We start from the raw sequence: 25291 nt of genomic DNA, 5'->3' as shown, positions 1-25291 counted from the left end.
AGGGTTGTTTCCCTAACACACAAAGCAAATTTTAACAAGAGCCCTGTTCTTTCTGAAAAATGTATGTATTTTGGGCAGTCTTTGGGCAGTGTTTCAGTACTTTGTGAGAAGTGTGTTTAGAGTGCAGGCAGCAGCTCTGCCCAGCCCATACCCAGTAAAGGGTTTGACTGTTTGCACTGTCGATCACATACTCCAGCGAAGAGTTTCATGACAGATATATTTTGGCCATCCTCAATTGTGTGACTGTGTGGAGAGGTCCTGGTTTGGGTAACACCAGGTGACTCTCCAGCTCTGTGCTGGAGCCAAAGGTACTCATCCTGCCTTGCCTGAGAGCTGATCAGTGCCCCAGGTCTGCTTTGCTGGCCATCAGAGGGGCAGCTTTTCACTGAGCACCACCATCCAGCCTTGGCCACGTGCATGGAGAAGTCCTTGGGGGATGGTCTGTCGCCTTCACTGCTGCACTTTGTCAGCTCCTGCTGGGGACCTGCTGTGAAGGTGTTATGTACCACAGAATGGTGGTTTCTTGGGGTGCTTTTTGGCATCAGCCAGTTCCTGTAGGAGAGGAAGTGGCAGTGGCAATGTGCAAGTTTTGCAGAGTGATCTGGAGCTGACAGCTGTTCCACAACTGTGTAACCACTGCAGGGCTGCTGGGGAGACACCTGGACAGGAGCTGGGCAGGGCTGTAGAAGAAGGGATGTACCTGTGTGGAGCAGCCCTGGTGTGCCCAGGAGCAGTGACACCCACAGCTCAGTAGGCAAGGGAAAGCTAAAGCCATCATTTCACCTCTCAGGCTGACCCCTGAGGAGGGGGGAAAGCCCCGGCGTGGCAGTGGGGACACAGGCACAGAGGGGACACCAGTGGGACAGTGCAGGAGTGGGGAGTGTGAGCAGGAGAGGTGTGTAGGGCTGGAGGGATGTGTGTGGGAAGCACACGGGTGTAGGTGTGAGCAGGAGGGGTGTGCACCAGGAGGGCTGTGTCATGCAGGGACCCTGTTCCTGCCCTGGGTGTGCATGGCCTGTGGTGGCTGGGTGTGTGTGAGGAAGGCTCTGTGTGTGTGTGGACAAGGCAGCGTGAGGGCTGTCCGAAATCACCAGTGGTGCCTGTACATGATGGAGGCTGTGTGTGAATACCAGCACATGAGACAGACTGAGAGTACAGGCACACACGTGTGAGCACAGGTGGTGTGTGTGTCAGTGTGTGCCTGAGGACAGTCTCCACTCTGTGTATGTGTGTGTGTATGTGTGTGCCTGAGGACAGTCTCCACTCTGTGTATGTGTGTGTGTGTGTGTCAGTGTGTGCTTGAGGACAGTCTCCACTGTGTGTGTTTGTGTGTGTGTGTGTGTGTGTGTCAGTGTGTGCCTGAGGACAGTCTCCACTCTGTGTGTGTGTGTCAGTGTGTGCCTGAGGACAGTCTCCACAGTGTGTGTGTCAGTGTGTGTGTGTGTGTGTGTCAGTGTGTGCCTGAGGACAGTCTCCACTCTGTGTGTGTGTGTCAGTGTGTACCTGAGGACAGTCTCTGTGTGTGTGTGTGTCAGTGTGTACCTGAGGACAGTCTCCACAGCGTGTGTAGGGCTGCCCATGCCATGTCAGGGCATGAGGAGAGCAGAGCCTGTGTGAGGCCCAGAGAGCTGCGTGAGGAGGATTGTGTGATGGTAGGGGTGTCGTGTGTGTGTACAGGCAGTCAGTGTGTGCAGGTGTGCACAGGCGGTCAGTGTGAGTGTGTGTGTGTGTGCCACAGGTGTGCACAGGCGGTCAGTGCGTGTGTGTGAGGGCGGGCAGTGTGCGAGGGCAGGCCGCGTGCGTGTGCAAGGAGAGGCTGTGTGTGTGAGCAGAGGGTGTGTGTGTGTGTGTGTGTGTGTGTGTGTGTGTGTGTGTGTGTGTGTGTGTGTGTGTGTGTGTGTGTGTGTGTGTGAGGAGGCCGTGCCGCTCGCTCCCGTCCCGTCCCTCCCCTCGCAGGCCGGAGCGCCGCCCTCACACGCCGCGGGCGGGCGGGCGGCTCTGGCTCGTTCCCCTCCTTCCTTCCTTCCTTCCTTCCCTCCCGCCGCCGCCGCCGCCGCTGGGCCCGGGCCGCCGCCCCGCCCTCCGCCTCGCTCCCTCCCCGTCCGCCGGCGCGGCCCCTTTAATTCCCCCGCTCCCCTCCCCCGCCGCCCGCTCCAGCCTCCATTTTCCAGCGGATCCGGCACCTGGAGGCGGCGGCGGCGGGAGCGGCCCGCGCCCCGCACCCGGCCCGCTCGCGGGCATGGCCGCCAACATGTACCGGGTCGGAGGTAAGAGCGGCCGCGGCGGCGCCGCCCGCCCCGCGCTGCTTCCCGCGCGCGGCCGGCGCTCGGGGCCCGGCGGGGCAGGCCCGGGGCGGGGGCCGGGGCGGCGGGCGCGGGGCAGGGGCCTGGGGGCCGCCCGGGGAGGGAGGCCCGGCCTGCCCGCCCGCCTGCCGGCCTGCCGCGGGGTTACGCGGGGTGAGGGCTGCGGGGCCCGGCGCGGGGCGAGCTGGGGCGCCGCGCCCGGGGCTGGGGCAGCCGGGGCGGGGGGCGCAGCGGGATGGCCGGGGCGGGCGGCGGCAGCCGCGTGGGGCCGTGCGGAGCGCGGGGGTGCGGGGAGAGCCGGGCGAGCGAGGCTCAGGCGGTGGGCGCTCGGCGGCCGGGGCAGGGTGGGAGGGGGGATTGGGGCTGGAGCACGGCAGCCATGGGGCCAGGCCCGGCATGGGCCCGGCGGGCAGAGAGAGGCTGCTCGGATGGGGGGTCATGCGAGGTTCCCGGGGTGGGGAGCCAGGAGGAGTTGCTGCGATAAGGAGCACAAAGATGGGCAGAGGCTGCTGGTGGAGCGGGGGGCTGCTGTGAGGCGCGTCCTGCAGATCTTGGCCTCCCCTTCCACTCTTGTTTTGTTGTGTGCTTTCCCATTAGTCTTCTGTTCAGGGTTGTGCTCCTGTCTGATTGTCCTTTGTTTTGGCTCACGTGAAGAGAAAGGAGAGGCAGCGGGGTTTGGGACTGTGTTTTGTGGAACATAAACTGAGGGTGGTCTGGCATGAATTTGTGCTCAGCCATTTTCCTTCATAAAAGCTGTTCTGTGGAGCTTCCTTCTCCCCAAGTCTATAGGCTGTATAGGACGATGTTTTTGTGGAGTTCCCTCCTTTTCAAAATGTCCTGTTTCTTGTGGAGTTCTGCAAAACCGAAGTAAAGTAAACAAGAGAAAAAATATAGCAAAGGTGGCCAAGCCATCCTGTCTGGCTGCTCTCCATCAACAACTACTTTCTGTTCTTTCTGCTCTTCTGGCCTACCCTTACTTTTTGAAAAATGCAGCTGCTTTTGTCGTGTTTGTACTTTTTTTCTGGTTGCACCTGGTTTCACAGAGGTGTAAGAGCTGACTCTTGGCTGTTTCAGCTTTGTGTCTTGGGTTGCCCAAGCTGATAGCATGCCTGTAGCATTATGTTGGTTTGGAGGTGCTGAGAGTAGGATGATAGGCAAGATGAGTTGTGGAAATTCACCCTGGTGTGACTTGCAGAGGGAATAGTTTCCTGGAAATTTTTGTTCAGCATTGCATGGCCAAGTCTTGTGGGGAATGTCATCTCTTAGCATTTTGTGTGGCTAAATCTGTACTGTGGATCCCACAGAAGGTGGGAAAGCACCTCTAGGTTGACCTCCTGCTAGAAAAATCTCCTGGTAGATCCGAGTGCTCAGTGGATGGGCTGTATCCATCCCAGGCTCTAAGAATGGTGATGCCACTCTTACTTTGGGCCCTGTTCAGTGCTTGGCCATGCTTATAGAAAATATTTGTTTCCATGTGCCTAGTTGGATTGTCTCTTGTTCCAGCTGGGGTCCCCCTTCCCATTATCCCCCATCCTATCCCTGTTTCTGAGCAGGGCTGGCTGATCCTTGAGGGATGCCATTAGTGACCAGCAGCCCAGTGGAGGTTGCAAGTGCTGGTTGTGATCCTTTAAACCTGATGTTAGTTTTCGCCCTACCTTTATCATATCATCCAGTTTTCAAGCATTTTTGTTTGAAGGATGCTATGGGAGGCTTAGCAGGGCCTTTGACACGAGTCAAGGTGTCCAACACCCCTCAGCCACAGAGCCATCTTCGTCCCAGATGGGGGAGTCGTGTTGGTCAGGTGGGATTTGCCTTTGGAATACCCATTTTGGCTGGTCTCCGTTACCTTTTTGTCCTTCCTGCACTTGGAAATGTTGCCCAGGCTTTGCTCCACAGCGTTTCTGGGCAGAGGGCAAGGCAGCTGGCTGGAAGCCAGGGTTGCAGTGCTCTGCTATGGTCCATATGGATGGAGTCTTGATTTGATGTATTACCAAGATCAGCATATGGATGGATGCAGCTGTTTCTGTGTGGGAGCTCTGTTCAGCCCGGGCCCAGGAGTGTGTGTGTTATCGACTTCTTTCTGACCTCTGCTGCTGCTGTCTCCCACTAATGGTTTTGTGCACTGGAGTTGTGTGTGAACTCCAGGGCAGGATTAAATCCAGGCTGGGATTTGTGCACAGTCATTTCATACACTTCCCACTGGAAGACAAACACTCAGCAGATAATCTCTTGTTACACTTGTGACTACGGATGTGCTGCGTGAGCTCCAGACCTGACAGCTGCCAAAAGCAGCTTGCTCACCACAGATCAATACTGCTCCTGGAAGCTCTGTTCCCTCAGAAAAGATGGTCACTGCTTTAGGCCTGGGCATGAAGCACCATGAATGGTTGTTTTCAGAAGCCACTGGTGGGTTGACAACAAGTGGACATGGAGTGTGTTGCTCTCTTCATGTGTTGCTGGGTAGAGGAGCTGAGGAGCCCGTGCTGTGGGGCTGGGCTCTCCCCCTTTGTGTGAGAAGCAGAGGGGCCGTGCTGGGGGCTTAGGAGCTGCCCCTTGGATGGTTGTCAGCCTCTCTGGGGTAAGTTGGCCGGGGGCATCCAGTTGTTGGAAAGAGCAGCTGGCTCTGCTGGATCCTGCCAAGTTTCTCCTGGTTGGTTTCTGATGGGAAGGGAGTTGGTTTCCAATACAGATGGGACTGTCACAAGCTAGCACAGTTCAGGGGGGATGTAAAACTTTGGAAATGTGTGGGGAAGAATGCCAGGGTGTCAAATTCCAAAATGAAATGGAGGATCTTAGTTGTTGGCCTGTAGGAAACCCTGGGATTGCCTGCCTCCGGTGTAGCAGAAGTGAAGATTTTCTTAACAGCTGCTGTGCAGCCACGAAACAAATGGCAGCACGAGGAAAGTGGACTGCTTTCACTTGGAAGGAGTCATGGTGGGCTGGTTTGCCTCTTCATGGGCAGGGCTGGCAGCCTGCATGATCACAGAGCGTATGGGAATGTTGGATAAACACCAGATCGGGGAAGCTTGGGACCTCTGAGCTGGAATTTGGGGCCTCTGATGAAAAAATGCACGTGGGAGAGACATGCTCATTGTTCTGGCTAGTGCCAGGCTCTGCTTTCAGGGGAGTGCTGTGTCAGCTGCCTGGCAGGGAACAGGTCATCTTGGTATCAAGAGACTTTCCAGCAGGTAGTGTGTCTCCACCTTCTCCAGGAGAGTTTAACTCTGGTGTGACAAGTGCTCCTGTAGTGCTGGCAGCTGGCTGAGCCCCACTGCAGGTTTGTGACCCTGTGGCCTTTCCCTTGATGCAGTGAAACAATGATTTTTTTTGCATTTTCATCTTGCACTGATTTGAGGAACTTAATTTTTTTTCCACCTCCCTCCTCCTCACTTTTTGTTTTTTCCTGGATTATTTTTAATCTTGCATCAGCTACCCAATCTGGTTCACTGTGGGACTGTGTGAACAGCTGAATGGGCTCAGTGGGAGGGCAGGCAACAAGGGGATGGGGAAAGAACTGATAGGAAGGATGCAGGAAGAACTACTGAAGACAACACTTTTGCTGAGATAAATGTCAGTCAATACTTTCAGGTGGAGTCTTTTATGGGTTTTTGACTTTTATGGGTTACCCTCTTGTTTGGGGGCATGCTCAGCTACAGAATTATCACTGTTTTTTCAGGCTGTGGTACATTTAAGGTATGTTTAACTGGCAATCACAAGGCAGTTGAGCATAGAGGTACTTGCTGCATCTAACAGCTTTGAAGTGAGGGAAATGATGACCCACAGTGCCTGATGTGGGCACCCAAGGTTCACAGCAGCTTTATTCCAGTGTGCTGGAGGCTTCAGCTCCAGAATTTACTGGCTACTACTTTGCCTGTGTGTGCTGCAGTCACACATCTTTCATCAGTGTAGTCCCCACAGTTTTTAGGAATGGCAGTATGACACCCTCTCTCTGCTACCTTAGGGTGCTGGGCATGTGTGGCTGGGGACTGCTTTAACCTGCCCCCATCCCATTCCCTGCTCCCCCTTGGCATCCAGCCTGCAGCTCTTGTTTTCCTTCGTGCTGCCAGAGAGCTCTGAGCACAGGGATGGTGCACCAGTCCTCTTGGCATCACAATAATGATGTCAGTAATCATTGTTTGAGCTTTCCTGGTGAAGAACTGAGGGCTGTTAAGGAAGCTTGCATAGAACATGTTGCTGGAGTCTGGATCTGGAGCCAGTTCAGATCATTTGACTGCAGGATCACTTGTAAACCTCCTGTCAGTGTGTGTGTGTTTTGGGTGACAGGAGGGCTTCCTGTGCAATAACCTTGTTTTGCTTGTGCTTGCTGGGTTTTTGTTTTCTGACTTTGCAGGGAACCTGAGCTGGGAATGGGTTTAGTAGAGAGGTATTAAATAACCTGTAAAGATTAAAAAATGAGAGTTTATTCTTGAAAATTACTAATAGGCTTCTGCAGTCATTTGCCCTAATAAATTTAGGACAGCTTCTAGCTTATCACCTTTCAGCAACAGTTAGGCAGTGGGTTTCTTGATCTTTTCCTTTCATTGTTTCTAGTTACACAAGTTTATCTCAACATGTTTTGCAGTCTCCCTTTCCTTCCCTGCCCTTTCTCCTCTCCCCCATATCAGTATTTGTCAGCCTTTTATTGGGGAATTCTGCTGGGTGGGAGGCTGTGCCTGGGAACACTTCTGGGAGGGCTGGGCTGGGGGCAGAAAAGACACTTGATTAAAAAGTGTGGAAAAAAGACTTTAAAACTTGTTTTGTTTAACTAGATGGGTTTTGGTGAGTGTCAAAATGTTCCTTCCACTTGCATCCAGTTTTTTTCAAGCAACTTTTCATGTTTAATCGTCCTGATTTCTTTAAAGACATGAGGTGCCCAGTCTCCCCAGTAGGATGAGGAGAGAATGAGATGGTTGCTGTTACTGTTTTTATTTTGATGTATAAAGCACTCCTGAGCAGTTTGGGGTCACTTGAAAGCAAAGGTATGAGCTGTTGGAGGCTGGCTTCTGGTAGTTCTGGGCATCTGCTGGCAAAAAGTAACCTGTGAAATCTGTGTTACTTCTGCATCAACTAAGGTGTTTTTTGTACTCTATCTTGTTGCTTTCCAAGCACATTATTTTTTTCTTAAATCCCCAAGCAGGTGAGTGACCAAGTCCTGCAGCTGCTTTGCCTCAGTTTCCCATGAGGTTTGGGTAACAGGAACTGTTGGGAGAGGTGCTCCTGTAAGATATTTTGGTTCTGGGTCTTTGGAGTTCACCACCATAAATCCAGTATGCAAAGAGGCCCTGCTTCAGAGTGTTTTTGAAGATCTGGAGTGGTTCCTTGTCCCTCTTTATTTGTAAAATCAAATCTGGAAGGATCTGCAAAGTACTGGTCCAGCTTTTGGGCCTCAAAGAAACTATTCACATGTTCCTCTCTTCCAGCTCTTTGGCTGGACCACCTTTAGGAAGGAGAAGCTTTTGTGAAATAATTTTTACTTGGCATTGATCAGTGAAGCAAAGCAAAGAAGTTAGTTGGTGGCTTTAAAGTGAGTTTGCAGGTGGAGGAAAGACTTGGGCTTCTCCAGTCCTTTACACGTGTGTTACTTGCAAGCTGCTGAGTCTTCATGGGCTTCTGTGCATTGCCAGATCATGGGTCAGAAACATGGTCATGTTTCTGTTCAATTGCACACTTATTAATTAATTTGGGGGCTTTATGCTTTCATGCAAGATGTAGGAGGACAGATGACACTTGACCAAGCATGAAGTTAGTGTGGCGTGAACAGATCATTCCTGATTTAGCACAGGGCTTGTCCTTACAGAGTTAAATTGTCAACATCTGAGCAAATTTGAACATGAGTGAGACAGTTTCTGTGGCTGTTTCTTTCGGTAGGGTGTCCATTGAAGCAGTTGTGGCTGTTCTCCCCTTCCTCTGCCAGGCTAGCACAGCTTGGGCAGGGCTTGGTTTGCTTGGAGACAGTTTTTTGACCCATGTGAGTGCCTAAGTGTGTTTACCATGTGCACGCCTCCTGCCATGCAGGGAGAGGCTGTCCCAGTTTGAGGGGGTGGTATGAGAGGGTGGAGGATGAATCAGCTTCACTGGCACTCTGGTTTGAAGAAACATCTGCAGGAATGCTGGCAGGAGTTTACACTTTGTCCGTGCTTTGCGTTGTGAAGCTGTGATGATGTTTCTGATGTGGCACTCAAAGCCCTACCTTTGGACTCAATGCATTGTCATACCGTGGCCTAAGCTGTTAATTCACTTTGGCAAACTGAAGTTCAACGTTGCCCTTAAAGAAGCAAGTAAACTGAACGAGAAACACAACTTTTTTTTTAGTTTATTTTTTTCTCAAGGTGATGCTAAACTTGGTGTCTTGAGTACTACAGAGGTTCTTGTTTTGCAGCTCTCCAGATTCTTGCAGGGAACACAATGCTAGTTTCTTGTCATCTTCTTTGCTGCCTAAATATCTTTTGGAAAAGAATGCTTTTCTTATCTCTCCTTAGCAATGACAATTACAACGGAACAGGCTGTTTCCTTGGCTGCTGCAGATGGTGATTTTTGTTAGGGTGTAGCTTGAGGATACTCCTCTTCCATCCCCCTACCCCCTCCAAATACTCCCCCATGATTTAAGGAACTCTCACTGGTTTCTCTGTCTGCTCAAGTGACTCTTGTGTAAATTAGACCATCCTGGCCTTCCCTTACAACACCCCTTGGGGAAGGTTTTTCTTTTTTTAAGCCTGAACTATTTCCATGGTATTGATGCACAAAGAATGGCACTGGATGCAGCTGAAATTACATAGGTTCACAACTTTGCTGCTGCAGAAAATGTTGGTATGGCTGCATTCTTGGGAACTGAAGTGGCAGAAGAGGCTTTGTGTCCAGAGGCCTTCAAATGGTGCTTTGATGTCTCCTGTAAAGCACAGAATAAAAGAAGTTGTCCTCTAGGAATATTTAGCATAGGGTTGTCCTGCAGGAAGCTGGAGGGAGTTGGCTCAGTGAACCTGAAGTGTCAGTGCCACATGCAAATGTGCCTTAGTTATAGCTGGAGTTTTGGGAGTGGATTAATTGAAATTGGTTTTCTTGAACTGCCATATAATTGATTTCTAACAGGAAAATTGCTTCTTTGTCCTCAGGGTAGTGCTTTGGAAGCTTCTTTTTATTTCTAGGGTTCTTGTAGTTTCTTTTCTAGTCTTTTTTGCAAACTTTTTGTCCCCTTTGGGGTGGCATCCCTAGTAGCAGTTACTCTAGTATGGCACAGTTCTTACCATGAAGTGCAGCTGGCACCCATAATCCTGTCCTTTGTTTTGTTTCCATAGATGTCTGCAAGTGAAAACAGCCAGCAGTGCTGTGAGGAGCAGAAATAAGGATATTGGCAGTCCAGAAGTTGTGGGTTTTCTTCCATGAGGTGGTTCTTCCCTTTACTTGGGAATTGTACACTTTTACTGGGAAAGGTGCCACCTGTGTGAGCTTTGGGTACATACAGGGCTGAGATCTTCAGTCCCTAGGTGATTGCTGTGAGAGGGGGAATATCTGGGAGCACACCTGGCCATTGTGAATCAGGTTAGAAGTTAATTGAGCCCAGGACCTGCCTTGAGCAGCCCTGACAATGGGATGGGGGAGTTGAGAGGTGCATCAGCAAGCAAGGACTTCTGATAATTCCTCCAAACACTGTGCAATCTCCAGTGATTTGCTTTAAAACCCAGTCTGTTAATTGTTTCTGAAACAGGAACCATTTAATATCTCTGTCTTACCTTTCTCACTTGTAGTTTTTGTGTCTGTGCCTTTTGTATAGGGAACAATGATCAGAACTTAATTATCTTGGAGACTTCTGTCCATTTGTGAAATGTCTGAACAAAGGGTTCAGGAGTTAATAGGGAAGAACTAATGCATGAATAATGGAGTTGCATCAACCTTGTTTCACTAAGAATCAGGCAAAAAAATTATACTAGATGGCTGGACAGGAATTTTTCTTGCCCCCTCCCTTGCAATGATAGAAAACAAAGAACAGAAAACATCTGGAAAATTCCAAATATCATAATGTTTCAGAGTTTAAAATGGATTAAGCAATCAGTAGTTTGTCCAAGCAAGTTGCATGTCATTAACTTTGATTTATTTTTCTTTTGACTTCAAAAATATAGGTTATGTCTTACCTTGAATAGATTTCTCTATGGAAGGTACTTTAGGTATTGTTTATATTACAGGTCCTTCAGAGTTTAGTGTTTTGGTAAAGGGTTTTTTGTTCTTGTTGGGGCTGTTGTTGCAATAACTCTTGCTATAACACCTGGCATGGATAAACAACTGTATCAACTTTTTTATAGGCCTGTGCATAATCTGTTGTCCTGTTAGATGGATCTTGCCATGAATTGCTTTTCCTTTGACTTATGTTTTGGGTAATATTGAATCTGGATTTTTGGAGGCCTGTCAGAAAAAGTGATCCATAGGTTGCATCTCAAAACAGCCAAGTAACATTGGCTGTCCCTTTCTCATTCTGCACATTTGGAAGAAAATATAGCATGAACATTTTGTTTACCTTGTGAATGTGTAGATAATCCTTGCTCAAGAAACAGAGCAGAGCTGCCTTGATTTAACTGGGGTATTTCAACTTACCCCTGCTAAATTAGTGATGTTTGCTGGTAACTGTGTGCAGGGGAGATGTTTGCTTTTGCCATGTCCCTCACTAGCTGGCTGTAGTGCTTTTATAGGTATTTGTTTTAACTTGTAAGGGGTTGGGTGGCAGTGCTGGTGTTCCCCATAGCATGTGCTGCCTCATCCTCAGCCTGATGCATCCAGTGCATGCAGTAGCCACAGATCCTGCTGTCCTGTAAAATTTAAATTGAGCCTGTGCTGGCAGTGTATCTTCCATACCTTTGTTGATCTGTGAGAGACATTAATTTGTAAATACCTGATTTGTGTGCATTGCCAGATGTGTTAGACCCCATAATTCCTTTTTCAATAGAAAGAACTGTTTCAGTTTTGCCTTTCTGGTAATGAAAGTACTGTGCTGGTGAGGCTTTCTCTGTTGAAACTCTGCTCTAACTAAACATTTCATTGGGTGACTGCTGCTGGGAGTGTTGCTGCTTTTTGAAGAGCCAGAAGGCAGTAGGACTTGGGCTCTGCCAGGTGAGATTGCACGACTTGTAGGGTTGCCTCTCCAACCTCCTCTTTCATACCAAGAGGGATTGTATTATCCAGAATGTAAAATGATTGACAGTTCAGGGACAAAGCTGGTGAATAATTTGAACACTGGAACTTAATGAAGGAAACTGGCCCAAAGCTGGAGAGCCCAGAGTATGAGGAGCCACATATTTCCTGTAAAAGAAGTCATAAAATAAGCAGGTCATCAGAAGTTTCTGCACTCTCTTGATGCTCATCTCTAATTCAGGGCAGCAGCTTTGTGGGTTGGGGAGGGGAAATAGCTACAACTGTGAAGTTACTTCTTTATCTGGTGCCTGGAATTGCAGATTGTAGCCAGCAGTGGCAGTGAGTGTGGGAAGAGGAGGGCTCCAGCCTCCCTGATACCCTGGGTAGTCTCCACTGTGTGAGACTTCTGGGGGTGAGCTAGGGAATACTCAGCCAGGTCAGCCCTCAGAAAGCACTTGTGGCTTGGAAGGCAAGTGTGCCTTGGCAAGGATAAAAATACTTTTGGGCATTTTTGCAACTTGATCACCTAAAAGCCCATAAGGTTATTAGGTAGCTCAGACATGTCTAATCTTATAAATATATGACCTCTAGACAGAGTGTGTTATTTATTTTGCTGTACCCCCTCCTGATTTTCTTTTCCATGGACTGATGTAGACATAAGCAACAGCTGAACACGAAGAAGACAGAGAAAGAAACTCTTTTGCAATAATGTCTTAGAAGCATATGAGAGCAAAAAGAAATTCTGTGATGTTAATTGTGAATTGAGAACTGTTATCTTACTGCCTTTATGGAAAATTTTCCTCCTCTGTGCTCTGTAGGCTGTCATTCCAGTTTTAGCTGCTGTACTTGTGTCTGTGTGTTCTAGCAGTTCAGTCATTACCTGTGTAACACAGCATTGCTTTCTGGCAAGTTGTGTTGTGCATGTTCAGAAAAAGCATTATGGGATATAAAGCCTTTTTTTGCATAGATTTCTGTATGTGGGTGCTTCTGCTCTATAACAGCACAGGCAAGGGGAAGAGCTGCATTTAGAGTTTGTCAGAGGGTGATGATCTGTGTGATGGTCCTCACTGCCTTTTGGTATTCCCACACTCCTCAGTGATTGTTGTAGCCTGATCCCAGATAACTGGCATGCATGAGTGATGCCATTAATTATGGCTGATTAATTCAGGGATGGTAAGCTGAAGCCAGCAGCTGTTGGGAAGGTGTGGGGTTGAAACTCTCTTCAGACTGGGTGGTGAGGGATTGCCTTCATGTGCGTTTTGTGGTGGTTAGGGGGCATGTCATGCTTGTGGGATGCAGAGCCGTTTTAGACTAGTCCTTTTCTTCAATTCTGTAGGTAGGAAAGCAAATAAATCAGCAAGGACAGTCAGTTGTGTTTGCAGGGCCTGACTTGTTGTGTTTGCTATCAGGCTCTACCTTTCTGTCCCTAGACCTTTTATTTTGTTTTAGTGAACTCTTCCGTCCTGTTCTTAGTAGGAGTTGAGATCTCCCTGTTGGCTAGAGACTAATTTTGTCTCCTTCCCCATCCCCCTTTCAGCCCAGGGTAAGGACCCCTGGCACATACAGGACCCCCCTGTGCACATACAGGACATCTCCCATTGACAGCTGGATTGTTGGCAGCCTGTGGAAGGTTTCTCTTTATTGTGTGTGTGTAGGCACTGCCCTGAAAGCAAACTGGGAATCACATTAGTGGGGTAGGCAGTGTGAGAAAGGCCTGGGGAGAAGCTGGTGGTGAGGTGGAAGAGCTACTCAAGGAGAAAGGCAGTGTAGGGCCCAGTGGTGTGCCTGCTTTAAACCTGTGCAGGAAACCAGGCTTCTTGGGCTTGGATGCTTGTGGAGTTTCAGAGCTGTTCTCACCAGCCCGAGCATCAGTGTGGAGAATGGTTTGTTGAACTTAAAATTTCCATGTCATACGTGTGGAACAGGAGTTCAGACCACTCTCTGTTCAAGATAGCATTTTAATTTTAGTTCTAGTATTTAAAATCTTTATGAAAAATGCAGACACTTTCCTCTGATGTGCATTATTTTGTGTTATGTGGCTTGCAGTGTGCTCTGCATTACTTGCAGAGAGGAAGAAGCCCTTTTCCAGGTAATTTGAGCAATGGGAAATAGGTCTCCATTAGCTGCATGGATAGTGGTGGAATGCTTAGCATAGTTGTGGAATTAGTCTGAAACATGGATGAGATGAACTGGGCTGTGGATTTGGCATGGTGAAGTCACCAAGCACTGGCCCAGGAGTGCAGCTGTGCACTGTCATGTGTCAGCTCCTGGAGCATCCTGAGGGCCAGGTTTGGTTCTGCCTTTGGACAGCAATGGAGGGGTTTATTATTTATTATTGGATACCACTGTCTGCTGTTCTTTGGTAAACCACTCATCTGTGATAAGCTTTCTTTAAATCCATGCCAGATTTTACAATCAATGAACTGGAGTTACGTAAAAAATGAAGTTAATGTTCACTTGAGGTATAAAATGTGTCTCTGAGAAGATATGCGTGTACATGCACACAAAAAGCTGATTAAAAATGATGTCAGCTATGAGCATTTGTAACAGCCACCTGAAACCCATGGGATTAAAGTCAAGGTTATATTTTCAAGACATAAATTGGCATTTTTAGTTTTAATTTATAATTTTCAGGCACAGTGCTTACAAAATAATATTTTTTGCATCTGCCTCAGTCAAAGTACCTGAAGTGAGGAGTAGCTGGTTGTCTTAGGAATTACTGGAGGGTTGGAGGGAAAGAGCTCATCCTTTCTTCACTTGTTGGAGCCTTCCAGTGAGAAGTGGCCAGTGAGCTTGGAGAGACACCTTATTTCTCTTTACTCTGCTGATCAGTAAATTGCTTAATGCCCACCATTGTTATTTCAGTCAGCAGTTGTTATTGCTGAAACTGCCAAATATCTGTTTGGTTTTGTGACTTCTGGTAGAGTTGGTCATGGTAATGTTGAGCCTGTTGTTTCCTGTTTGATGTGCTGCACAGAGCTAGCGTTTGGGAATGGAAATTTAGGATTTAGTTACTTGGGTGTTTTAACCATTTCTGGTACCAGCCCACAAAATTTTCTGCAAACCAGATGTCCAGACTCTGTTCCTCACTTGAGACCTTCCACCAGTTTAAAGGCTGCAGGGATGTGATATTGAAGAGGAACTGACTCTTGCAGTTGGGAGTACAGTTTTGGAGTCGCTCAGGTGCTTGTTGGCGTGTGTGAAGATGGCTGATGATCAGCCTGAGAGGCCTGGAGCACAGAATGCACAAAAATATCAAAAATTGAGTGTGCTATTTCAGTGCTCCTTAGCCCTGGTTCCACTCTGTGGCTCGGTAACCCAAGAGCCGTGCTGAGCATAACCATTGAAACTCTTCACTGGTCATCCCACCACGACCAGGCTGGCACCTCACTATCAAGGTGTCTTGACAACAGCACACTTTCTAACAAGACAAGAGCTTGGAAAATAGGTTTGTTAAGAGTCGTTGCTCTTGGGATCGTAACCCATGGGATTCTTGGTTAGTGAATTGCTCCTGAGGCAGCCAGCCCCGCTGAAGGGCAGGAGGGCATTTGGGATTTTTGCAAGAGCAGCTTCCTTGGGGTCCCTTGCCCGGTGGTCAGTGCTGTGCTCTGGTGTCCCACGCAGCAAGTGGGTGGGTCTGTAAATCCAGAGAGACCTGTGAGCAGCAGTCTGACAAGAGGTGTGTCTGCAGCTCCAGGGGTGTCACACGGGGCAGCTGGAAGGGCTGTGATGGCTAAATGCCCTGAGATAAAAGGGTCCCCTTAACTCTCCTGGTGCAGTTTTTGCAGGAGCAGAGCCCTTTGGGGGATGTCTTCCTTCTCTGGGCTGGGGAGGAGGGGGCAGTGTCTGTGCGTCCCACTGCCCTTTTGAGCAGCATTTCAGGGGGATTGAGGGTAACCCTGAGGAGCTGTCCCTGTTTGAGCGCTGCTGAACACCAGCTCATCCCGGAGCATCGTGCTAATGCCGGCATTGCAAAAGATCACCTGAGGCGTGCCCGGCGGCTACGGGTGTTTTCCTCCAAACACAAATGAGCTGGGAAGTCTGGAGGGAAATCGCCTTAGATAGTCGTGGAAGGAATTGTTGTCAGATCTATGTGCAAGGTCAGCACCTCGTCAGCAGGAGGTGGATTCGGTCCCTCTTTGTCTCCGTTCAGGCTTAGGGCTTCTGGAGCACTGGGAGAGACAGGCCAGTCCATTCAGAGCTCATGAGCATCTGTTTCCTTACAGAGTGCTGAGGCTTGGAGTTCCCTAACACCAAATAATTTATATGGCACTCATGCATGTTTCTGTGGTGTTTTAGTTTTTTTTTGGTGGGTGGTTTGTTGTTTTTTTTTTAAGGCACTACCTTTGGTAAGAACTTGTCTTTTTCCTATAACTTTAGAAGTTTATCCCACTTCAAAATACAAATATTGCTGATAAGTCTGGACAGCGATATGGAAACTTGTTGAGGGCATTCTAGGATCACATAAGTGTAAAAGATCAAGAAGTAGAGAAAAAGGTGAGAAACTATTTGTGTTCTAAGTAAATGAGCCATACTTGTAAACTGGAGGGGAAGAGAGAGATCACATATTGATGGTGAGGAGTGGTTGGATTTTGGTAAGAACAGGAACCAAGTAAAGACAACAGTGTGGTCTAAGTGGAAATAATCTGATCAGAGAGAGGAGGAACATCACGTGCTTTGCTCTCCAGGCTCATAAAGGTTTTGATTTGATTTTTAGCAGTTCATATTTTAAAGAGTCTTTTTTTCTTTTTGTCAGATTATGTCTACTTCGAGAATTCTTCAAGTAACCCCTATTTGATACGAAGAATAGAAGAGCTCAATAAGGTAAACATTATTTTACATCAAGTCTTTGAAGTTAATTGAATTTATGATCTGTTTGATTTGATTAAAATCAAAACAATTCTTTAGCAGTTCTCTGGTAATTAGAAGCTTAAAAATACATTTGTTCTCTGATAATTTTCTGGAGTGCTTTAAGACCTTTTGTTCTCCTTTGGTATGAAAGAACTGAGTATCAGTGGCATGTCATTCTCAAGGTGATGATGCCCACCTTTAGGGCAGGTTTCTGCAGTTCTTCACTTCCATGCCAGGATCACAGGATATGAAGAAAACACAAGAGTTTGCCTATGGAGAGCTTTAATTTGGTTTTTCCTGTGGGGGACTCTTGCTCAGGAGAAAGGTTTGCAGCTGTGATCTGCTTGCTCAGACTTTGTCTTTGCTGATTGTCCTGTTGGGCCAGTGAGCTTGATCTGCCAAATTGCCTTTCAATGGATTGAGCAGGGAAGCATGAGGGCTTCTGTGTGGGAAGGCAGCTGAAGTTTGACCTGGCTGAGGGGGGAAGAGGGTTCTGAAGCCACTGGTTGTATCCTAAACACACCATGTGTTCAGGTTTAACACATTGCCCTGACATTAGGGCAGCCCTCACAGAGGGAATGTCACATTGCTGGTTTGGGTTTGCAGGTTTGGTTGGTATTTGCAATACCTGACTGGTATCAGGTGTTCTTCACCCACCAGTCCTGGAAAAGGTGGAGTTCTCAGACAGATACTTGGAAGAGAAAATGTATCAATTTCATGACCAATTTCAATTTCATGACCAATAAAAATCGAAGTGCTAGGGCATCCTTGGTAGCCCCGTGGAGGTCTTTAACTGAAATACCTTAAAGTCTCATTTGCCTTAAAGAAACATGAGTGAATTGTTAAAATGTTCCCAGTGGATCCCTATCCATGAGGTATCACTGTCTGTATTCCAGTCCATTACAGGGTGCAGGTTTCTTGTTCACGTTCCTGGAAAGTGCTTTCCCCTCTTGCTCTTCAGTTTCCTTCTTCCCTCACCTTTAAAAAAAGATGAACTTTCAACCTGGATCCCCCATCTTGGTGCAACTCTTGCTTGAGCTGTGATTTCTCTGGCCTACACTTTAAAAATGGATGTTTCAGGTTGAAATGAATGCCAACTCGTTTATTTTTAACTGAGTGTAAATGAAATTTTGGCAATTAAATAAACCAGATGAATTTACATGGAAGCTGTCTGTGTTTGAACAAGATGGTTCCTGCCTTTGTTTTTTAGTTTCTCAAAATTTAAAAGTTCTGAATTATTTACCAGAAGAAGGTAGAAATTCTGAGAAATTAGTGAAGACTTTTGGTCTGTAAGGGAAATATCTGTGCACGTAAGTGATGTCTGTGTTGGTTTTTTTTTTAATTTGTGTTAAGAAAACTGGTATTAGAAAAGTTGAAATTTTTTGTTCATTCACATCTTAGAAATGAGCACGTACATAAATTTTTATTTTGTTTCCTTGTGGACACATTGCTGGTTTACTACCCTTTTTTGGAGACTTCCCTAGCAGGGAATTTGTATCTTCTGCTTTTGGGAACTGTGCCTTCATTATGGTTTTCAAAGAGTCTTCAGTGGTAGGCTACAACTCTTGAGTTACTTTTGCATTATTTGATTTTAGAGATAGTAAATTGGCTGGGGCTGTTACAAACCAGTAGGTTTATTTCCCCTAGAGTTTGTCAAAAGCCACTTGCACTGTTTGACAGGTGCCATCTTACATTTGATCACCTATCTCATTTTAAGAGTGTTAAGTAAATAATCTTTCAAAAATTCTGACTTTATTTCAGTGACAACATACAAAAAGAGTTTATTGTCTGGTGCAGCTTCTTTGGTCCTCCTTCTGTAATGATTTTTTTGTGTGTTGGTCATTATTTAGCTCACCAGTGCTGTCAGAGAATCTCATGTCGTTTCTTTTGCAAAAGTAACAATGGCTGGGTTCTTTCTTGCCTTTCTACTGCCCTGTAGAGTTTGGAGAACAGCCTAGATCTGAGTTCAGTTATTTTTCACAGGTTTTTAAAGATTCCTTTGAGGGCTCTTTAATATAGGCATCACCTCAAAAGTAGCAAAGTGACTTGTTAATAGGTTGCAATGGCAGGTAAGTGTGGTTTTCTCTGCTTGAAACATCTGTAACTTAAAAGTGGTGATTCCTCAGGAGCCATTACCAGGGCAGAGCCAAACTGCCTGGAATTTCCCTCCCCTGGAAGGGATCATGCAACAGGAGTTTGTGTGTGAGGCAATGTGTGCAGGCTCTGTGTAGCTCTTGTGCAAAATTCCCGATAATTTATCAAGTTCCTGGTCAGGGATCAGTTTGTTCTTGTGTTCCCTGTTTCAGACTGCCAATGGAAACGTGGAAGCAAAGGTGGTGTGTTTCTACAGGAGGAGAGACATCTCCAGCACACTCATTGTACTGGCAGACAAACATGCAAGTAAGCTGCTTTGTGTTCAAATGCTTCTGCACAGAATTGTCAGACTTGGGGACAGCTCTGGGATTTCAAGTATCAGTATCTTAAATGTATTTTTTTCTGTAGTCATCTTTAGCAGTTTGCATTACTTGTTTGGCTGACTTTTCTGTCTTTCTACCTGACTCTCTTTTTTAATTTGTTTTGTTTTGTTTTCCCCTTTCCTTAAACCTTTTAATACCTCATTTGTGTATGGTTGGATTTTGGTGGGGACAAGACAGAAGGTTTCAGCTAGGGCTGAGTAAAGACATCTTATTTGCACCACAGAAATTAATTTTTTAATTTTGGGGCGAGAGAATATATTCTCCCTGTTAATATAACTTCTCATTAATTGTTTGGTTTGTATATTAAAAAACCCCTCAAACATTATTTGAGGGAATCAAGTAGACTGATTATGGGAAAGCAACTTGAAACATGGCCAGCTCGAAACCTGACTAACAGGATTTCTCTTTGAATTTCAATATTAATAATATTTCTTGCAGTGACACAGCTTTTGTCTGAACATGCTCAATAAATAGACTTTGAAAACAGAGAATCTGAGACTCTCCTATCACTATTTTGAATACTTAAAGCCCTTTTGTTGGGAAGCAAGTGGAGTAACTTTCCTCTTGTAAGCAGCAAACTGTGTGAGTTGTAGCTGTTCAGATTGCTTAAAATTTAGTAAAAAGCATGGACAGCCTTATGAATCCTTGTAATTCAGGGCACATCTATAAATGAGAGGGAAGCAATCAGATATGGGCATGTCAGAACTGTGATTTAGCTGGCAAGCATCACTGTCTTTAATGTGCTGCTTGGTGTGTGTATCAATAGAGTGACTGGGGATTGATTGAATCAGATACTCAGTTTTAGCAAGGAATATAATGGCTTGCTGTGTTCTCACTGCTTTAATGCCATTGGGGAAAAGATGCAGCAAAACTAATCCCTTACTGATAAATTTGAGTATTTTCTGTTGTAGTCTGTCCAAATAATCCCCCCCATTGCAGCCATACCTTGAAAAGAGGTCGTGGTGTTGAGGGAGAGTTTGCTGTATCACAGAATTGTGATGGCAGGCAAAGCTTTTTTAGATCTCTTCAGTGCAGCAGTATTCATTTTATCTGAGGATGCTGAAGCTCAATAGGAGCCTCACCATAAACAACGTGGCTATTGATTCCTTCATCTGTGTCTCACTTCACTAGGTTCAGTAAAGGAAGCAGGTGGGAAGGGTTCACAGAAACACTGAGCTGAGACCGAAAATGAAAAATAATTTGGACCCACATAAATGCTCTTTGAACCTGCAAATGCTGATTTCTCTTTGTGATAAGAAATCTAAGTGGGTTTTTTTTTTAATGCAAACAAATAATTCATTGTTCATATGTGTTGTTTGAAAGATGGGAAAATTCATCTATAGCAAAATCCTAATAATAGAGCAACCAGAGACAACCGAGTCTGCCTCTTAGAGTAAATTTCATTAGTAACTAGCATTTTGTCTAGTATCTTTCTTTCTGGTGCAGAATAAAATTGCTACTGAATGACTTCCATTTATTTAGATAGATGTGCTGCTCTGTGGTTTCCGTTCTTTGTAAGAAGGGAGAAGAGAGAACAGAATTAAGCTTTTTGGGCAGCCATTAGTTCTTTACTCTGAAAAAAAAATCAACATCCTGCATGATATAATGAAATTAAATTTTAGAGATGTTAGGATTCTAGCACAGATATTGCACACTGTCACTGACTTTGAGTTCATTTCCATAAAGTCTCCTGTTGCCTCATTTTGATGCATTTGCAGTAGATGTACGTGTCTGCATCGCTGATCTTTTAACTGCCTTTGTTCAGCTGATTAATGGAGCTTTCTGACTGCAGCCATTTCTGGATTCACACAGTCTTCTGTTTAAGATGCCTTTATTTTAGACCTACTGTTGAGATCAGTGCAGTGAGAGAGCTAAGCAGTGGGGAGATGATACTGCTACGGCATGAATGGAAAAATTGTATGGATATTTTGTTATTTTTTTATTCTTCCAGTAAAGGAAGGAAAAGATGTAATTGTGAAGTCAATGTTTTGAAGTTTTAAAAAAAAAAGGTCACTTTAGCTTGGGTGATCCATCAGATATCTGAAACAGGCAATTCTGAAATGTTGTCTGTTCTCATAAGTCTGTATACAGGGAAATGTGTTGGAAGAGCCTTATTCTGTAGTTGGTGACTATAAATTGGTACCTGATGTATGTAACCTGATTCTTGGATTTAATCTGTGATCTTACTATTTTTATCGTATGATGTAAAGCTTGTCTGGGCTGTCCTATAAATCTTTCAGCCTTATGATGTCTTCCATGCTTTGTTAGTGCTTTTTATTCATAAGCCTCTTTAATCACCTCACAGATTATTCTAGGGAGTTTCTCCAACTGTTTCTGAAATGAACTTGCTTCACCAGTAAGACACTGTTTTTAGTTCTTGCTGAGAGACTTAGAAAGCAAGATTGCAGACAGGACTTGATGGAAGAGAAATGGGAAAGATACTTCACTCCTCAACCTTTTGTTGGATGCTGTCACTATGTATTTTCTTTATATAATGTCTGACACAGTTTTTAATCATTATTTAAATACTTGTGGCTGTGACTGACCAGTTGGTAGTGGCTGGGGAACTGATGTAGCACTGTCTGGATTGGCAGATTTGTGGCTGGTTTTCAGCAGGTGCTCTGGCACACAGGGCAGCTTGGTTTTGGAAGTACCAAAGCTTCTGAAAATAGATGTTTGCATGATACCTCTGTGCCTAAACAGGTACAGAGGCATTTATTGAGAATTTTCTTTACATTTTAAATGACACCAATCTAAATTTGTGAAGCTATTGTCAAACTTCATTATCTCTTTTAATTTCTTCCATTTTATTCTCCTTCTTTATTTTCTCCCAGCCCCACACATGCAGATTTAGGAGGAGTCCAATTCATATATCCACTAATGACACCTTGACTCAGTTGTTGCTGAGAGGAGGGGAACTGTGTCTTTTCTCTGTGGGAGTGATGTAATGAGGAAAGATAAAGGTGTCCAAAATATTGTCTGTTTGCTACCTGACACAGTGGCCATGACAAGAGGTGACCACCAGAGCTTCATGCAGGGGATCCACACTGATTATGTGGCAAACTCCTTCTCAAGTCTCAAGGTGTAGGGATTCCTGCCTGTTAAAACTTTCTCCATGTTTTCTACAGCTATGAGTCAAAATCTGTTTTTTTGTAGAGAAAAAAGGATTAAGGCTACAGCTTCATACGAGGCATTTGAAACTGAACCTGGAAGAAGGAACCTTCTTCCAGGTTGTTGTATTTTAATTTATTCAAATGCAGCATTTCTAGAATGTTCCTCCAAGGTCCTTAGTTAAGCTGTTAAAGCAGCCCGAGTGGCAGCTTCCTTTGCTATTGTGCAGGTCAGTAGCACTGGTTTTACTGTGTTTCCCAATGATTTGGCCCCACTCTATTTCTTTATTCTTTACATTATTTTGCTGGTTATAGCCATGCTAACTAATTTTTGTGTTACTGCAGACTGTTTCCCAAGCTGGTAAACCTTGTCTGCTCTCTAAACCTGATTTCTGTGTCTTGTTTACCTTCGTGCATTTCTGAATTCTGTCATGTAGCTACTTGTATGACACCCAAAATGCAGAGAAAGGGCTGCTGCTCTCTGCTTTTGATGCTCTGGAGAGCCCAATCTGATCTGTAGCAAATTGCTATTCTTTCTCGTGTCTAGCAAATATTGATGCTTAATTTCACATCTCACACACCCAGTCATTTTAAATTACAATTACTGCCTCTTGGGTTTCTCCTGCCAACTCAAAGTTTACTCTTTCTAATTATTTTCCCCATATATGTTAGCTTTCACACAAGTCTTGCTGTTTGTGCCTAATCTGCCTATCTCTTGTTCCTAATGTAAGTCATCTTCAAGCTTTGCTAATGTGCTATTAATGATTCTGCCATTAAATATCAAATAATACTTAATCTAATACACTTCTTGCAGCATTCCACTGGCTACTGCTGCATAGCTGATATATTACTGTTTGTATTAAGATTAAATGTTTAGTTTCAAATCTGCACAGGCACATCTATCAAGCAGAAAGATTAATTTGAAGTAAGGCTTTATGAGAGCACTGAAGTCCCAATGTACTGCACCTCCTGTATTCCCATACCACTTATTCCACAGTACTGTAAGGAATGCAGGCAAATCTGTCTGAAAAGATTCCTTGGATATTTTATAAATATATGTTTCTATTTTTTTAAAGGTTTTTTTTTTTTCCCTCAGATGCCTCCATTCTTGATGGTGGTGTTTGCTCCAGTTAGTGTGAGTGGGTGAGCTGTGGGAAGGTGAAATGCAGATATGTCAGACTTGTCCTGGGGCTGGGACAGCCCCTGTTGTGCTTCATGGTCTGACTCAGCCTGAGCTGTCTGGGTGCTTTTTGTTACTGGGAGTGAGTGAGGTGCTGCTGGGTGCTTTGTTTCTGGGAGTGAGGTGCTGCTGGGTGCTTTTTGTCCAGCAGCTTTTGCCTGACCTCAGTGAGGGAGAGGTTCCTGTCCCAGATCCAGTCTTTCTCTCCTCCATCCCTTGGTTCCCAGTACATTGGTCAGGTCTGGTTTTTTTCAGGGTTAAATCATGGCTGTGAAAAAGGAGGGGCAATGTTCATATGGATGTGTTTGTTTGTTATTTCTTGGAATGTTCCTGCCTCTGTCTGGGGGTGCTGTGACAGTTTTACTGCTGTGTGTGAGGGAAATGTTTGTTATCTGTAGAAATGTCTGTCTGTTTTTGAAAAGAAATATATTGTGCTTTTTGGTTTTGAGAGGCTGTTCATAGCAGAGCTGCCATAAGAACATGTGTGCTCTCCACCTTCTGTGTTTTATTACAAAAGCAAGGCACATAAATAAAATACTGCTTGGAAGGTGAGCCTACCTGACGGGATGCAGTCTCTGGGATTAGTTTGGTTGTGCTGGGTGCTTTCCTTTTGTCGGTAGATTCCATTGGCACAAAGGGGTTGACATACTTTTTAGAAAAATGTAATTTCTAAAAGCTGTAGGCTATCAAATATACTGAAGATACAAACTATTTGAGGTTGCTCCTTGTAGTATTTCCCTGCATTATACAGTGCACTACTGTAATTTCTAAAGGCTGCTGTAAGTACAGGCATGAATTCCCTTTTCTTTTGTGCATCCTTCAGTTTTCAGGCACATGAGCTTGGAACTTGCTGGATTGTTCGTGGTATATTTACAGCGTAGTCTAGCAGTCACAATATTAATTTTCATCTAAAACAGAATCCACTTCAGTAAATAAATTGCAGACCCATGAGAGTGTGCAACAAATGTAAATTTGGTGTTCTAGTTCCCAGGAAAATATTAAAACCTAAGTACATGCTGCTGTATGGTTACCAGCTCATGTGGTGTAGCAGCTATTGTGTGTTGAAGTCTGGTTAATTATGCTGCTTTTTTTTTCCTTCCTTGCTGGAGCAGCCTACCTGATGAGCAAATAAACTGCAGGTCTTTTTTTCAGGGCAGTAAAATGGTGATAAATTGTGGGCAACCTGAAGGGTACATAATTTTTTGTCACCACCTTTGGTGTAATGGTGGCCTGTTTTAAACTAAATGCAATTTTAGTGTTTTATAAAATGGAGATCTTTGTTTGCTTTATTTTTGGGATAACTATGGGGATTTTAGTTAACTAATCTTAAGGGTATATAAATCATGACTGTGTCTGTATGTGTTTCTCATTAGAAATGTTTTTTGGCAACAACTGTTGAATTAAGCTGGAGGCATAAGTCTGCTCTTTTAGAGTAATGCTGCTGTAAAATTAAGAGTTTTACAATTCATGCATGAGGCTTTACAGCTCATTCTGCTACAGTCTGGGAAACTTTGCCTGTGGTTTTGCAAAATACAAGTGACTGCATTAATTTCTTAGAGAAGGGAAAAGTCTGATCTCTCCTTTCTCAGTCATTTGCCATGGAGGATCTTTGGAGTTTTTTTCTTGGAGTATTTTGCCCTTTACAGCTTTAGCTGGCCTAAGTGGCAGAATACTTCTTAACAAACACAAAACATACAATTTATTTCCTAAAAGAAAGATGCTGGAAGATGTTTGGGATCAGTTGCATGTCAGTGTGGGTGGGATTTCATGTATTTACTTTGGTGTATGTTTGAGAACTGGTTGGATGGAGATTGGATAGCTCCAAGGCAGAGGTGGTGGATCCTGGCTGCTGCAATGCGGGAGTGCTGCAGTTGGGTGTGTGTGCTGTGGGTTGGGCAACCAGGGTGGCAGGAGTGGCCCCAGGCACTTGGTTACATTCCAGTTAATCCTGTGGCTGTGGTTGGGGTGAGGAGAGTACAAAATAAACACTAATTAAATAAACTGCCCTTTCCAGTGGGCATTTCCTGCAGAAGCTGTTAAAGCTGGCGTGGGACAGTGGGATGTCCTGAAAGAGGAGTAGGGTTTGTGATAACTTGTGCCTGGCAAAGAGGAAAGACTTCAGTATGCCTCACTCATCATGTGTCAGCTTCTGCTGGATGAGTCTGATGCACTGATGGCCTCCAAAAGCAGCTCTCTCTGTCTCTCTCTCTCTCTCTCTTCCCAGAACTTCTCTGTTGGTAGCAGATTTGTGTG

The 25291-nt window shown here is 45.3% G+C and overlaps 1 protein-coding gene across 2 annotated transcripts in view; it reads left to right on the top strand.

Moving 5' to 3' along the window:
- The first annotated feature begins 2160 nt into the window (after nucleotides 1–2160).
- Nucleotides 2161–25291, top strand: part of MTA1 (metastasis associated 1) — a 73831-nt gene continuing 50700 nt past the window's right edge. For both annotated transcript variants that reach the window (XM_058030093.1, XM_058030092.1), the window contains exons 1-3: nucleotides 2161–2267; nucleotides 16177–16244; nucleotides 18578–18671. In XM_058030093.1, coding sequence (XP_057886076.1) covers nucleotides 2240–2267; nucleotides 16177–16244; nucleotides 18578–18671 — 190 coding nt within the window. In that variant the 5' untranslated portion in view covers nucleotides 2161–2239. The remainder of the gene's footprint in view (nucleotides 2268–16176; nucleotides 16245–18577; nucleotides 18672–25291) is intronic.

This window comes from Melospiza georgiana, chromosome 9 (genome assembly GCF_028018845.1).
Source record: "Melospiza georgiana isolate bMelGeo1 chromosome 9, bMelGeo1.pri, whole genome shotgun sequence".
Lineage (NCBI taxonomy): Eukaryota > Metazoa > Chordata > Aves > Passeriformes > Passerellidae > Melospiza > Melospiza georgiana.
The sequence above is the reverse complement of the archived record's forward strand: the minus strand, read 5'-3'. Positions and strand labels throughout refer to the sequence as shown.